Genomic DNA, 13475 nt, shown 5'->3' with positions numbered 1-13475 from the left:
CCCCCGGGCAGGCGAGGGGGCGCGGGCGGGCGGGGGCGCGCCGGGGCTGCAACTTGCCCCGCGGGCTCCAGCGGGGCGGAGGGGCTGCGGCGGCAGAAGGGTGCGGGGGGAGGTCGAGCGGCCGAGGGTGGGGGCTTGGAGGACCTGGAGCTAATCTGCTCTCCTGTCGCCCCGAGTTTAATTTTGTTCATACGCAGCACGTCCGGGCTCCGAACCGGGCTGAGCCGGTGCACATGACCCCGCGCTGGGCTCACGTGCAGCCGGTCCGGTCTCAGACACCTTCCGGGGGCCACCGCCTCCGCCCTGTCGCCCCCTCTCTGGGCTGGGTGCACGCGGGCGCTGCACGCGGGGGCAGCATGCTCGGCTCCTGGGCTCCGAGGTTCTGCACAAATTAGGCAGCTTTTTTGGAGGGGCGGGGGACACCCTTTCAGGTGAGTGTGGAGGGTGCGCAGCCCCGGCGCCATGGGCGCGGGCTGGGATCGGAGGCAGGCCCCCCTCCGGGGCCGCGCGGGAGTCCGGCGGGGAGAGGCGCTGGGAGAGTGGAAATGTACCGGCGGCGGCCGGAGCCGCGGGTGCGCGCCCGCGGGGCGACGGCAGGGGGCGTGGCCCTTGTTTACCTTCTCCCAACTCTGCCGGTTCGCGCCCCGCTCCGGGGACTACTCCGCAGTCCCCTAATCTCCGCCTCCTCCCCTGCGTCTTGTGTGGTACCGGGAAGATGCCGCCAAGTGGCGGACCTAGCCTGGGTCGGACACACCTGTCCCCCCAAAGGAATGACATTGCAGCCCCCGCCCGCACCAAGCACTGCTGCAGTCCCTCTGCCGGATCCTCGGCCCCGCCCCGCCTCCGGCAGTGGCATCTTCCCCGCCTCACCTCCTTCCTCCCTTCCCTCCCTCCTTCCCACCCACTCTCCTGCGCCTGCGGAGCGGCTCCCGCCCGCCTCCTCCCCGCCTGGGTGCAGACTTGTGGCTCCCCACGGTCCCTTCCCGCCCATCCTTGGGTCCTGAGACACCCTCTTCTCCTGGCCAAGGGGTGAGAGGGGTCAGCTCGGCGATTCGTAGCTGTTCTGCCAGAGGATGGGGATGTCTGCGAGACAGACAGGAAGGCTTCCCTCTAGCTTCCAGAGGCCCAGCCCCCTAACCCTGTCCTCTACTATACACAGCTGCCCATCCTCTCAGGGGCTCGGCTCCCCTTCCCCGCATCTCCTAAACCCCTCTCCCTCCCCGGCCGTCAAGCCCACCCACCTCCCTACGCCGCCCCGGGCTCGAACCACCTCTTGCCCTTCCTTCGCCTGGGCCGGAGCCCCCCGCAGCCACCTCCGGCTCCTCCTCCCGGCTCCCGCGGTCGGAATCACGCCGGCGCGCCTCCTGCCTGCGGTGCCGCGGACTGCCTCCAGGGGCAGGCTGGAGGCGCGCGCATCCACCCTCCCAATCCCCTAAGCCACTGCCGCCGGCCCGGGCGCTTTCTTACCAGCTTGGCCGCAGGCCTCGTGCTCGGGGCTGGGGGAGGAGAGGGCGCCGGATGTCTTTGCACTCTGCCGGGGCACACTGCAACTGGCGACCTTGGTCTCTGCAGATTTCCAAACCTCGCCCTTACCCCTAGCACCCTGGCCCGTATTCTGTGGGATTCCGATGCTCAGTTTTATCCAGGGTCAGAGTTTGCAGGGGGTCATCGGGATGTGGCATGTTTGCATCCAGAACAATGCCAAAGGGGCTAGGGGAAAGGGCTGAGTGGGACCCGCTGCCTTGCCTTCGTGGGAAGGAGGAGGAACCCTGAGTTCTGCACACAGACAAGCTGTCAGGATGCCGCCTAACATTGATGTTTGCAAACTGAATCCTGGGCCAGGTGGTAGGGCTGCCTGACCCCTCCTTCCAGGGTGGCATTAATTCCCTCCTTTCACTGGTAAAACTCCCAGTAGGACATTTGGCAAAAGAGCCAACCAGGGAGCTGCCAACCGGGCCTGGCCCTGTTTCCTGGGTTCCCAGGGTGCTGGCTTCTCCCCTACTCTGTCTTTCTCTCTCACCTTAGGTCCCCAAATGAACACACCATCCCTCCTGTCCCATCTTCCTCTGGCAGGTTGGGACTGGCAGAGCAATCTAACAAGCAGAGGAGGAAAATAACAACAGAATAACTGTAAGGGGGAAGGAATGAGTAATAAAGCTGACCTAGGCAGGGAGGAGGGCTTTCATGTTTAAGAGATGCTATTTGCTTTTTAGGTCACAGGCTGCAAAAACAGTCTTTGATCCGAAGTGGGCGAATAATTTATTGAGAAAGTTTGCATGGTAGGGGAAAAAAGGGATGTTTGTTTGATCTGGAGCCCTCTCAGTTGTCCCAAGTGCTGTTGGCTGTTGTTTTGAGTGGAAAAGCATTTGGTTCCACAGCAAATGCCTCACAGAGGGAAGTCCTTGCCCCAGGCAGCAGGACTTGCAGTGAATTTTGGTTTTGAAACTGGCCAAGGGTCTCCCCAGCACTTTTGGAGATGAAGTGTTTAAGGATAGAGTTGTCTGGGCTCAGGCTGCAGCAAATGTTTCCAGAATGTTTTCCCATCCAAAATGCTTTTCCGTTCCCTAAATTGCTTGGCTAAATGGTCAGTAGCTCAGATCCAAGAGGCCATCAGAAATCTCCACTTAACTATCATTGACAGGTGAGGTAAGACGGCTGGTCCTCAGGCCCCAGATGTACCTCTGAGTCTGGAAGTTAGGCCTTTGACACTGATTCCCACATCCTTGAGGTTGGGGGCAGGGTATTCTGGTTACAATCAATGTTCCTTTTAACAGGGAGGTAGTTGTCTTCTGCTCATGACGCAGGTCAGAGGCTTCCAGTCCAAATTCTTCACAGCACGTGCAGCAAGATCTTTTGGGACCTCACAGTTCTCTCTTTAGGTTCTCTGAGGGGAGGTCAGGTCAGAGTTGTGGGGGAGGATACGCCTAGTTTGCCCCGTCCTCCACATAGGACCTGTACCATGTGGCTCAAAAGCTTACAATTGCAAGGCAGCTGAAGGATCAGGAACCCAGGAAAGTTGGTCTTGGGGCCCAAGGGAGTCCTGGTAGCCTCCTCTCAGACAGCCCGTAGGAATCTGGAATACCCCCATCCCCACTCTGGAACGTGTAGGCCTGTACACTTTAGCCCATTGGGGGTGGGGTACACTTTCTTAAATCAGACAGCCTAGGTTTGAATCCTGGCTGTGTTACCAGCTCTGATAATTTGTTACGATATTGTGTTATAATGATAATGTTATAATGTATTAATGTGTTTCTGATAATGTGTTACCAGCTCTGATAATGGCTCTGTGCCTCAGTTTCTCCACCTGCAAATGGGATTAATAACAGTACCTACCTCACAGTGGATGTAGGAATAAATGATATATTGCATTAAAAAAGATTAAGCCCGGGCCAAGCCCGTGGCGCACTCAGGAGAGTGCAGCGCTGGGAACGCAGCAGCGCTCCCACCACGGGTTCGGATCCTATATAGGGATGGCTGGTGCGCTCACTGGCTGAGCGTGGTGCGGCCGGTCTCAAAAAAAGGACAAAAAAAAAAGATTAAGCCCAAAGCCAGGCATGTAGTAAGCCCTTGATTAGTATTAGCCATTCTTAGGATTCTTATTAATGGTCTGGGAAGGGCCCCAATGCAGCTTTAACCTTTGATCTCTCACATGTAGGCTAGGCCAAAGAGTCATTTTCCATCTCTGAAGAAGGGATCAGAAGGATCCTGCAGATGCCAATGGGCAGCCAGATGAAGAAGCAAGCCCTCTCTGAGGGGAAGAGTAGGGTGAGAAGGCACTGAAGGACAATGTAGTCAAAGCCTATTTCATTCTCCTGGGACCCTCTTGCTATGTCTCTGGTATGTCTGGAGGGAGAGTAGGCATGGCCAGCATATTCTTTTTTTTTTTTTTTTTCCTTTTTGTCTTTTTTCGTGTCCGGCAACGGACCGCAACCCTCAGTGTCGCGCCTGTACCGGACCGGGACCGGCAACGGGATCGCAACCCTCGGTGCTGGGCCAGCCCCTCGCTCAGCCAGTGAGCGGGAACCGGTCTGTATGTGGGATCCGACCCCTCGGCGGGAGCACCGCTGCGCTCCCAAGCGGTGCACTGTAGCAGTGCGCCACCGGGCCGGCCCCATGGCCAGCATATTCTAAGGGAGCTGGGTGCCCTCTGGGACACTTGGAATTGCAGGTGTTATGATGGGTGTCAGAGGAGGGTCAGGCTCCCCTAGTTTTGGAGAAGTAGGCTTGTGGATCCCAGGCAGCAGCCCTCTATTCTATGTACAAAGTCATTTTTGTAACTGCAATTACTGTCCCTGAGAAGGCATTAAAGTTAATGAGAGATAGGAAAGAGTGGGGCTCTGACCCCTGTTTAAAGCAGTTTAAGAGTGTGCTGCTCTTGTTTTCTGAATGTCTGGCCTTCCCGACACAAGGAGGCTCTGAGGACAGGTTTTCCAGCCGAAATATCATTAAATTGTATTAGCATCTTATTACACACACGCCTTCGCGGTCTAACTCAGACAGGGAGAGTTTTTGTTTCTCTTTGAAAGATTGTGTCTGGAATGGTAAATTGCCTGCTTGAAAGCCTCCCCCCTCTCCTTTTTTAAGGAGGAGGACGAAATCCTGCTGTGTGTGGTGGCGGGCAGGGCAGGCCCAGTGGCCCCTGGAGAGAAGAGGCCGGAGGCCAGTTTGGGGTGTTTTAACTGCCCAGGGAGCGGCTGCAGTAGCGGGCCTGAAAGGCCCACTGTTCCCAGGGTCAGCTGGAAGGGCGTTAATGGAAGCCCAGGGTGTTTATTTGAGTTTATTTGCAAAAAGGTCTTTAAAGGGGGCTGGCATTGGGCATTGGTGTTTCAAGTCCAAAGTCGAGGCCCCCACTAAGACCAATGGCTAGTGCTGCCAAGAAAACATCTGTCACCAAATTGCTGCCCTATTACTGAGTTGACATTGATCATTAGCCAGGAGCCCAACCAAAAAAGCCTCCTGGAAAATGTGTGAGGTTAAGACAGGGAAGGCAGGCTGTGAAAACAGAACAAAATCTTGGGCTGAGGTGTTTGTTCCTGCAAGCCGCAGGCAGGCAGACCAGCTGGGCTGTGTGGTCCCGACACTTTTGAGGGAGGGGACAAAAGTACACTCAGCAGCACTCCATATTATGTGCAGGGTGCACTGTGAAGGGGTTGCTGGGGCTCTGGCAGGGATCTAGACAGACACGCTCCTTACTCTTCATGGGGTTTAAATTCCCAAGGAGAATAGCATTCAACAAGTTGCTTGACAAACACAGCTGTGATGGATGCTCTGAAGACATGCAATAATGGGGTGGCAAATTTTTTTAGATAGGTGATGAGCATAGACTGATGTAGGCAACATTTAAGTCCAGACCCAAAGAGTGAAAATTCAGGCATGCATAGTCCACATAGAAGAACATTACAGGCAGAGGGTGCAGCCTGTGCACAGGTCTCAAAGCATGGAATCTTTGGCTTGTTTTAGACAATGAAAGGAGGCCGGCATGGCTAGAAAGTGGTGAAGAAGGGAATAGTGGTCAGGGCCGGCCCATGACTCACTTGGGAGAGTGTGGTGCTGATAACACCAAGGCCACAGGTTCGGATCCCTGAATGGGAATGGCCGGTTAGCTCACTTGGGAGAGCATGGTGCTGACAACACCAAGTCAAGGGTTAAGATCCCCTTACCGGTCATCATTTTAAAAAAAAAAAAAAAAAGAAGGGAATAGTGGTCAATGTGAACTTGTTAAAGTACGCAGGAGCCAGTAGGGTCTTATGGTCAGGAACTTCAGACTTCTCCTTTGATCATCAGGCAGTCTTTGAAAGATTTTTAGTAGGGGCATGATGTAATGTGATTTATGCTTTTTAAAAATCACTCTGGCTGCTCTATGGAGCCTGGATTATAGGGGAGCAATAGTGGAAGCTGAGAGATGAATGAGGGGTCCAGGCAAATGATGAGGCTGGCTTGGACTAGCGTGGTGACAGCAGAGATGGAAGAAAGTGGGTGCGTTCTGGAGGGAGAGGACACACAGGCTATGGGCTTCTGCACCAGTGAGGAGACTCTAGAAGACCCACACTCCAAAGGAGAGCTTCCTACCTGTGTCTGCGTGCTAGGGGTGGCGTCGGAGGTACATTTGGGCTGCTGCAAATGGCAGGAAAAGGAGACCCTTTATTTCCTATAGGAAATATTTATTATAGGTAGGATCTCAGGCCCCTCAAAGCAAGTGCCTTATCATACTGAGATATTCTTCTCCCAGAGCAGACCTTGCTTTAGCAGAGATTGGAGGGGCCAGTGGAGAGGGAAAACCAGAGGCCAAGATCAAGTCTCAGCACCTCCACCCCACCATGTGCATTTGCAGCCCTGGATTTCAGCTTTGGTGAGGGAACCCTGCCCCCCACTTGCTGGGCTGGGTGGGGAAGGAGATTCATGGGGCAAAGGGTGTCTCTCAAGGGGGTCTAGGCCTCACTGGGGGCTTCATTAGCCACTGTGACAGTGAGAGTTCACTTGAGGCAGGGTAGGCCTTTGGAACAAACTTGGTTCAAAGGAAAGAAGCTTCACTCACAAAACTGGCTGCCCTCTGAAGCCTAGTTATGACTCCAATTAAACCACCACAAAATCTGCTCCTTAATAATAGCCTCCAGTGGGGCAGCCCTGACCCAGGAGAAGGATCCCGGGGCACTCTGGGATGTTTTGTGAAGGACAGGTTGGACTGGGAACTGGCTCAGGGCGGAATGTAGGTCTGCATGCTGACAGGTCACCTGTTGGTCCCTGGGCGGTGGGAAACAGCACTGTGAGGAGAGCATGGGCAGCCAAGGCATCTCTTCTAGGGGACATTCCTTCCTGTACAGGGCCACTGCCCCCTCTGTCTGAGGAGCATCCCCAGGTGGGCACTGGTTGGAGGACTCTCCAACCGGGCCCAAGGTTGCCAGGGTATTAATAACTAGCACCTATATGGAGCTCCAGCCACTGTGCTAAGGGCTTTACTCTGCTGTTATTTATTCTCACCAGCTGATTCTGGCCCACAGATGTGTTTAGTTTGGCTCTCTCAAAGGGTTTAAAAAATTCAGACTCAATTGCCAACATTTTAAATTGAGATTTATGTAAAAATCCAGATCCAGTTTGTGTCCTTTGGGAGGGAGGTGTGTTTTTGCCAAGGTCCCTGGTCTAGCAAGGGGCGGAGCTACTATTTGAACCCAGCACCCCTGAATTCACAGCTTCTGCTTTTATTTTTTATTTATTTATTTATTTATTTTAAAAGATGACTGTTAAGGGGATCTTAACCCTTGACTTGGTGTTGTCAGCACCACGCTCAGCCAGTGAGCGAACCAGCCATCCCTATATGGGATCCGAACCCGGGGCCTTGGTGTTATCAGCACCGCACTCTCCCGAGTGAGCCACGGGCCGGCCCACCAGCTTCTGCTTTTAATGCTGTGGGAGAACCTGGCTGGAAATGACAAGAAATGGAATTCATGTACAGAACCACAGGAGAAAATGGGTGGGTGTGTTTATCACACATCTCTCCCTGGACCCTACCACTGGCAAGGCAGGGCCAGGCTGGGCCAGGCTGGGCTGGGCAAGAGTAGAGTCAGGGTCCTGTCAAAGTCAGCCTTTGTCACATTCTTGACACTCAGACCGTGAAGGCAGCGAGGGTGGCAGTGTGGGTTGCTGGGCTGCTTGCACTTCGCCTCATAGAGGCAGGGAAGTCTGAAGGTCAAGAGCATGGTGTCCTGTGTGAGATACAAGCACCATCATCTTGGGCAAGTCGTTTAACCTCCAAGCTTCAATGTCCTCATCTGTAAAAGGGAGGCAGCTGTCATGTCCACCCGCAGTGAAGGGCTGTCCTGAGGGCTTAGTGAGGTCCCTGTGTATCAGGGCATCCCCCTCCCACCACAGCGAGCGCTTAGCAGTCTTAGCCCTCCTTGTTCCTGCCACCCCAGCGCCACGCTGCTTGCACCTTCCAGGTGTCCCGCAGTGCCCCACCCTCTGGAGAGAGCACTTTGCCTGCACCTTTGGATCTGGGCAGTAAGCAGCCCCGGTGAGCCTTCTTGCTATCCTGATCATGCTTTTGGGGGCACTGGGGTGGAGAGAAGCTCCTGGCTGAGGTCAAGTTGGAGGCAGGACGGTCATCTGACTGAGGTCAAGACCAAGGCAGAAGGGTCGTCCTCCTCAGCTCAAGAGATCTGTGTAGTCACACTTTACTATGGAGAGTGACTTTCCCTGGTCTCTGCGGGGCTGCAGTAAGATAGGGGCATCCCAGGGATTGGAGGGAACAGACTGGGGGTGGGGGCAGTAGGTGTTAGGTGGTAGATGGGATCCCAAGCAGGGGTCGGGAGCCTGGTTGGCCCGTAGGTGGGTTGGGCCTCAGGGCTTTTTCAATACTGACACAGACTCCTTCCCTGTCCTTTGCTGTGGGCAGTGAGGCAGCCCCAGCACTAACAGGAAAGTGATGGAAAGGGCTCTGATCCCTGAGCCTGGGATCTGTTCTCACACTAGGACTCAGCCACCAACTAGCTGTGAGGCCCAGAGTAGGCTAACAAGCCGCTCGGTGTGCTCTCCCACCCAGCACTCTTGCAGGATTAGAGGAAGTAGTGGGGAAACACTTCCATTCCCACAGGCAGGAGCTGGCGGAGAGCACAAAGGCAGCTCAGTGTGGGCTCAGGGATCAGACCTTGGTGGACTCAAATCCCAGTTCAGCCAGTTACTAGCCAGACAGGCACTGAGCCTCACCTGTAAATGGAGCTAGTAGTCCACAGCTTGCTGGGCCGTTAGGAACTCAAGATAGCATGGGTAAAGGAAGCACCCTCCGTGAGCTCCTTGTGAAGTCCACATGCGAGAGTGGCCCTTAGTACCTTGAAGTCAAACATTCCACTTGAGATAAAGTTGGTTTGTACTTTCATATTGGGAAGAGCAGTGGGGTAGGAGGGCTGCGCAGCCCAGCCTAGGACCAGTCATCCTGGGCCTGATGTGTCCCAGGGACCCAGCCTGGAGCTTCCCTCCCCCTGCTGGCTGCCACTCTCAGAACTGTGCTGGCTTGTCCCTAACTTTGGATAGCATGGTTCTCCTGGAAGAATCAGGCTTGTTTTCTCTCCTCTCCCGCCTCACTCCCTGGAGGGGCTCAGGAGGCCTTGGCAGTAGGAGTGGATTTTCTGGTGGGCCTGAGTTTTCTTGAGTGGAAGCTGGGACTGGGTAGGTCATGGTCACTGTTCAGTTTAGGCCTGCTGACTCCTCCCCTTGCCCTCCTTCTGTGTCATCTTTGGCCAGACCCCTGCTCGTCTGAGGGCTCTGGGCTCAGGAGATGGGAAATGGCAGCCTCTCCTCCCGACCCCCAGGGCCCCTGTGGGTGGGTGGGTGGGGAGAGGGTGCAGTTGGCAGAGAAGACGACCAGGGGCAGGGCCTTATTCTCATTCTTCTGCAGGGGGGTGAGTGTGGGGAGGTAGGTTATGAGGCATTTTAGGTTACAGGGTGATTTTCTGAGAGGTTGAACATTACCCAAGCTGTCCGTGAGTATAATGGGTCTGCCTTTTGTTGCAGATGGAAGAGAAGAGGCGAAAATACTCTATCAGCAGTGACAACTCTGACACCACTGACAGTAAGGCCTTCCAGTTTGTTTCTCCTACGGGGAAAGCATTTGAATAATGATCAGGCCCACAGGCCCAGGTGGGAGGAGGCTGCCCCATAGTCTAAGCTTGACCAAGGGTCATGTTGATGAAAGCGTAAGTCAAGTCAGGTCGCTCTGCTCCTAAGGAAGTCCCTACACCTCATGCCCTCCAGACCCTTGCTGTCCTGTTTACTCCCCCTTACACTTTAGGTCTCCCCTTTACCTGTTTTGCACTGGTTGGAACAGATCAGCTCCCCTCTGGACCTTTGCAGGTGTTGGGTCAGGGTCTTTATAGGAAGTCTCTACACAACAATTATAAAACCTGTCACTTTTTATGATAATTCCTGGATAAGTGTCATTTCCTAACCAGTGGTAAGCTCCGTGATAAGCGGGTTCATGTCTTCGCTCACTGCTGTATCTCCCAGCTACCATCTGGCACATAATAGGTGCTCAGTAAATGTTTGCCGAAGAAATTAATGAAGAAGATTGACCTTCATGGGATCTTGGCAATAGAATCTCAAAGGTAGACTTGTGTATGGGGTGGATGTGTCAGTTGGATGTCTGGGGGTGGGGGTGGGGGGGTGGGGTGCGTTGTCAAGGAGAAAGTGGGGTTTAGGGAGCCTCTCCTGAAATTTGGAGAAGAGAAAGGAAATTTGTGTAAGGTGAGAGCTCTTTTTTTTTTTTTTTTTTAAAGATGACCTTTTAAAGATCCCCTTTTTTAAAAGGTAAGGGGATCTTAACCCTTGACTTGGTGTTGTCAGCACCACGCTCAACCAGTGAGCGAACTGGCCATCCCTATGTGGGATCCGAACCCGGGGCCTTGGTGTTATTAGCACCGCACTCTACCGAGTGAGCCACGGGCCGGCCCAGGTGAGAGCTCTTTGATACAGGGTCCTAAGGCAGCTCTTCCCGGATGCCCTGGCAAGCCTGGCCTGCTTAGAGTAAGGAGTTCGTCTGCCCTGGGTAGGAGAGTTATGCTGCCAGGAAGATCCTACCTAGCAGTGATTGCCCTGGTGAGGCCCAGGCTAAGGACGAGGCGGCAATGCTAGGGGAGCTGGTCCTGGAGCCCTGTACCTCTAGACCTGTTCACACGTGTGGGAAACAAATGGGATTAGTGGGGTCTCTGAGGCCCCTCCTAACTCCCAGGGTTGCCATAGCCCCCAAGAGCCTGAGGACAGACGTGGTGTGATGACTGGTCAGGTCCCAGCCCCTCCCTACCCCGAGGTTCCATTTGCTGTCCTTTGGGTCCTGTTTGCTCAGTTTGGCTCTGGTGTTCAACCTGGCCAGCCCTGCATCCCTGCAGCAGGAGATCACAGCATCTGGTCATTTGGGGCTGCAAACACGCTTCCTGTGGTCTGGCTCAGTAGAACAAAGAACCACATCCTCCACTTGTAACTTTATTGCAGGCAGAGGAACCCTTTGAGAGGGTCAGGCACCTGCAAGAGTGGGAATCTGGGCAGCTGAGCCCCGTAGCTGCATCAAGGTCAGACCAGGCTGGAGCTGACTTTTCCAGTCCTCACCACTGTGCCCACTCATCGCTGCTACCCTGTTCAACCAAAGCATGGGCCCTTGATGCACTTTTGACCTATAGGGGCAGAGGCCACAGTCCTGGAGTCCATCAAGGGCCTTAGACCGTAATTATAGTAGCTAATGTTTATTGAAGAATCACTGTGTACCAGGGACTGTGCTAAGACTTTACAGAAATGATATCATTTAATCCTCACAACAATCTTTTAAAGACAGTTAGTCTCTTGTCCCCATTTTATAGAAAGGCAAACTGAGGCTCAGAAAGATTGTCACTTGCCCAGGTGGCAAGCTAGTACGTGGCTGGATCAGGGCTCAAGCCTGGTGGGCTGTGGGTTTACTTCAGAGCAGCACTCCTCCTACTGTGCTGCCCTGCTCTGTGTACCCACTGGGCACCATCCCAGAGTATTGTGACAGCACCTAACCCAGGGCAGGGTGGAGGCTGGGCATGGAAGGTTTATTCCAAGGAGGAAACAGAGGCTCAAGGAGGGCCAGGGACTTTTCTGGGGTCACACAATAAGCTGATACTGGCCTGGTAACTGCCTTTGATTTCCCAAGCCCCTCTGGTTGGTGAGTGGAGGAGGTTTTGTGTCCCCATTCAGTAAATGGAGAGACTGAAGCCCAGAGCGGGGACAGTTCATCAGGTGCTCACAGAGGTCTCCACCTCCTGAACATTCAAGTCAGAGCTTTCCTTACAGGCTTCCTGTCCTTGGTCATGGGGGTGGGGAAGTGGGATGGGGGTTCCTGGCCCTCCAGGACTCCTAACGGGCTCTTTTCTCTTCAGGTCACGCTACATCTACATCGGCATCAAGATGCTCCAAACTGCCCAGCAGCACCAAGTCGGGCTGGCCCCGGCAGAACGAAAAGAAGCCCTCAGAGGTGGGTAGTGACAAGCTTCCTGGAGAAAGATGGAGCAGGGTTGGGAGGTGACAGGAGCAGAGCCCTGTGGGGGTGAGAGAGTGAGCTATGCAGATGGATGGGGAAGAGCATTCCTGGCAGAGGGCGTGGGCAGCACAGAGGGAGGCCAGTGCGGCGGGGTGGGAGGGGTGGGATGTACGGGTGAGTTCACCTGAGCCTTGCAGGTTGCTGTAAAGGTGTTCCTGTTAATCTCAGCGAGAGGGGAAGCCTTTCCAGGATCATAAACAGGATAATGACATAGCCTAGTGTCTTAAAAGGTCCCACTGGCTGCTGTGAGAGAAGGGAGACCAGCTGCAATTGTCCAGGAGAGAAAGGATTGTGGCTTAGAGCTAGGTGGTGGCAGCGGAGTAAAAAGCAGCAGGATTTGGGACATTTTGGAGGCCGAGCCAAGGATGACAGGATTTGCTAGTGTAGGGGTAAAGGATGGGGTCCTCAGAGCTGTCCAGTTAGTCATCTGCTCCTTATGCCCATTTCATGTGTGTCTGCATTTTAAGCCCTACTTTGACTTGGGATGTTTCTTACACAAAGTAGAGGGGTTTGTGGCCTCTGGAGCTGTGTAGAAGAGCATGGGGCGTGGGTAAATGAATGGACATTAGGACCCTGCTTCCTGCAGCCCTGAAAAATCACATCCTAGGGCCTTACTGCTCCCTTTTAGGTCTTCAGTGCTAATGCCAGTGCCATTCACTGTACTGGGCACAGAAGAGGCCTTTGGCACAGATGGGCTACAAGAGTATTGCAAGGTGGGGGTTTCCAACCTGGCTTTAGGCAAACACTGTTCTGCAGCCTACAATGGGTCTGGACACTACTTTCTATTGATTATAACTAGTCCAGAGTTCTTAGTCCTCCTGTTGTAGATAAAGACCTGAAATCCTTGGGACTAACAGTGCCAAGGGTGGAAGTCTCAGAGTTCTAGGGCAGAGCCCTTGGCATGGGTGCGGGAGAGTGTCTTTGTTGGTGAGGAGGCCTCCTCTCCCGTCCCTCACCACAAGAGCAGTAGTTTAGCCAGTGGGAGGGGGATGTTCCACAGAGCTTTGCATTTGAAAAAGCACTGCACCTCAGGGGAGCTGCCCTGCCCTGGGACTCTCCCCTTGGGAGGTGGGGGTGGGATCCTTTGAGACCTGATGTCCCATTTCCCCCAAACCTTCCATGGCCCATGGGGGTGGGGTGGAGATGGATGGAGCTATCTCCAGGAATGCTGTTAAGGGGGGGAATGCAATGCTAGGGATGAGGTGGGGGTGGGAAGACACTATTTTGAGGCTCTTACTGATCTCCTGAAGGAGCCCTGCATGGTGGGTGAATGGGATATGCTTAAATGCAGCCAGGGAAGCAAAAGGCAGGTGGGGCCCTGGGAGCCCTGCCTCCTCAAGGTGGCTTGGGACCTTACCCCAGTCTTGAAACCCACAGGTACTCTCCAGGTGCTATGGTTGAATTAGTAAAACAGTAGCCACCTTTATGTGCCTTC

The 13475-nt window shown here is 54.2% G+C and overlaps 1 protein-coding gene across 1 annotated transcript in view; it reads left to right on the top strand.

Annotated features, from left to right (window-relative positions):
• JADE2 (jade family PHD finger 2) overlaps nt 1-13475 on the top strand; it is a 53810-nt gene that overhangs the window by 2970 nt on the left and 37365 nt on the right. Inside the window, exons 2-3 of the mRNA XM_008573576.1 lie at nt 9505-9562; nt 11880-11974. Of these exons, the coding sequence (XP_008571798.1) occupies nt 9505-9562; nt 11880-11974 (153 nt within the window). The remainder of the gene's footprint in view (nt 1-9504; nt 9563-11879; nt 11975-13475) is intronic.

Source organism: Galeopterus variegatus, unplaced genomic scaffold (assembly GCF_000696425.1).
Source record: "Galeopterus variegatus unplaced genomic scaffold, G_variegatus-3.0.2 Scaffold935, whole genome shotgun sequence".
Taxonomy (NCBI): Eukaryota; Metazoa; Chordata; class Mammalia; order Dermoptera; family Cynocephalidae; genus Galeopterus; species Galeopterus variegatus.
The sequence above is the reverse complement of the archived record's forward strand: the minus strand, read 5'-3'. Positions and strand labels throughout refer to the sequence as shown.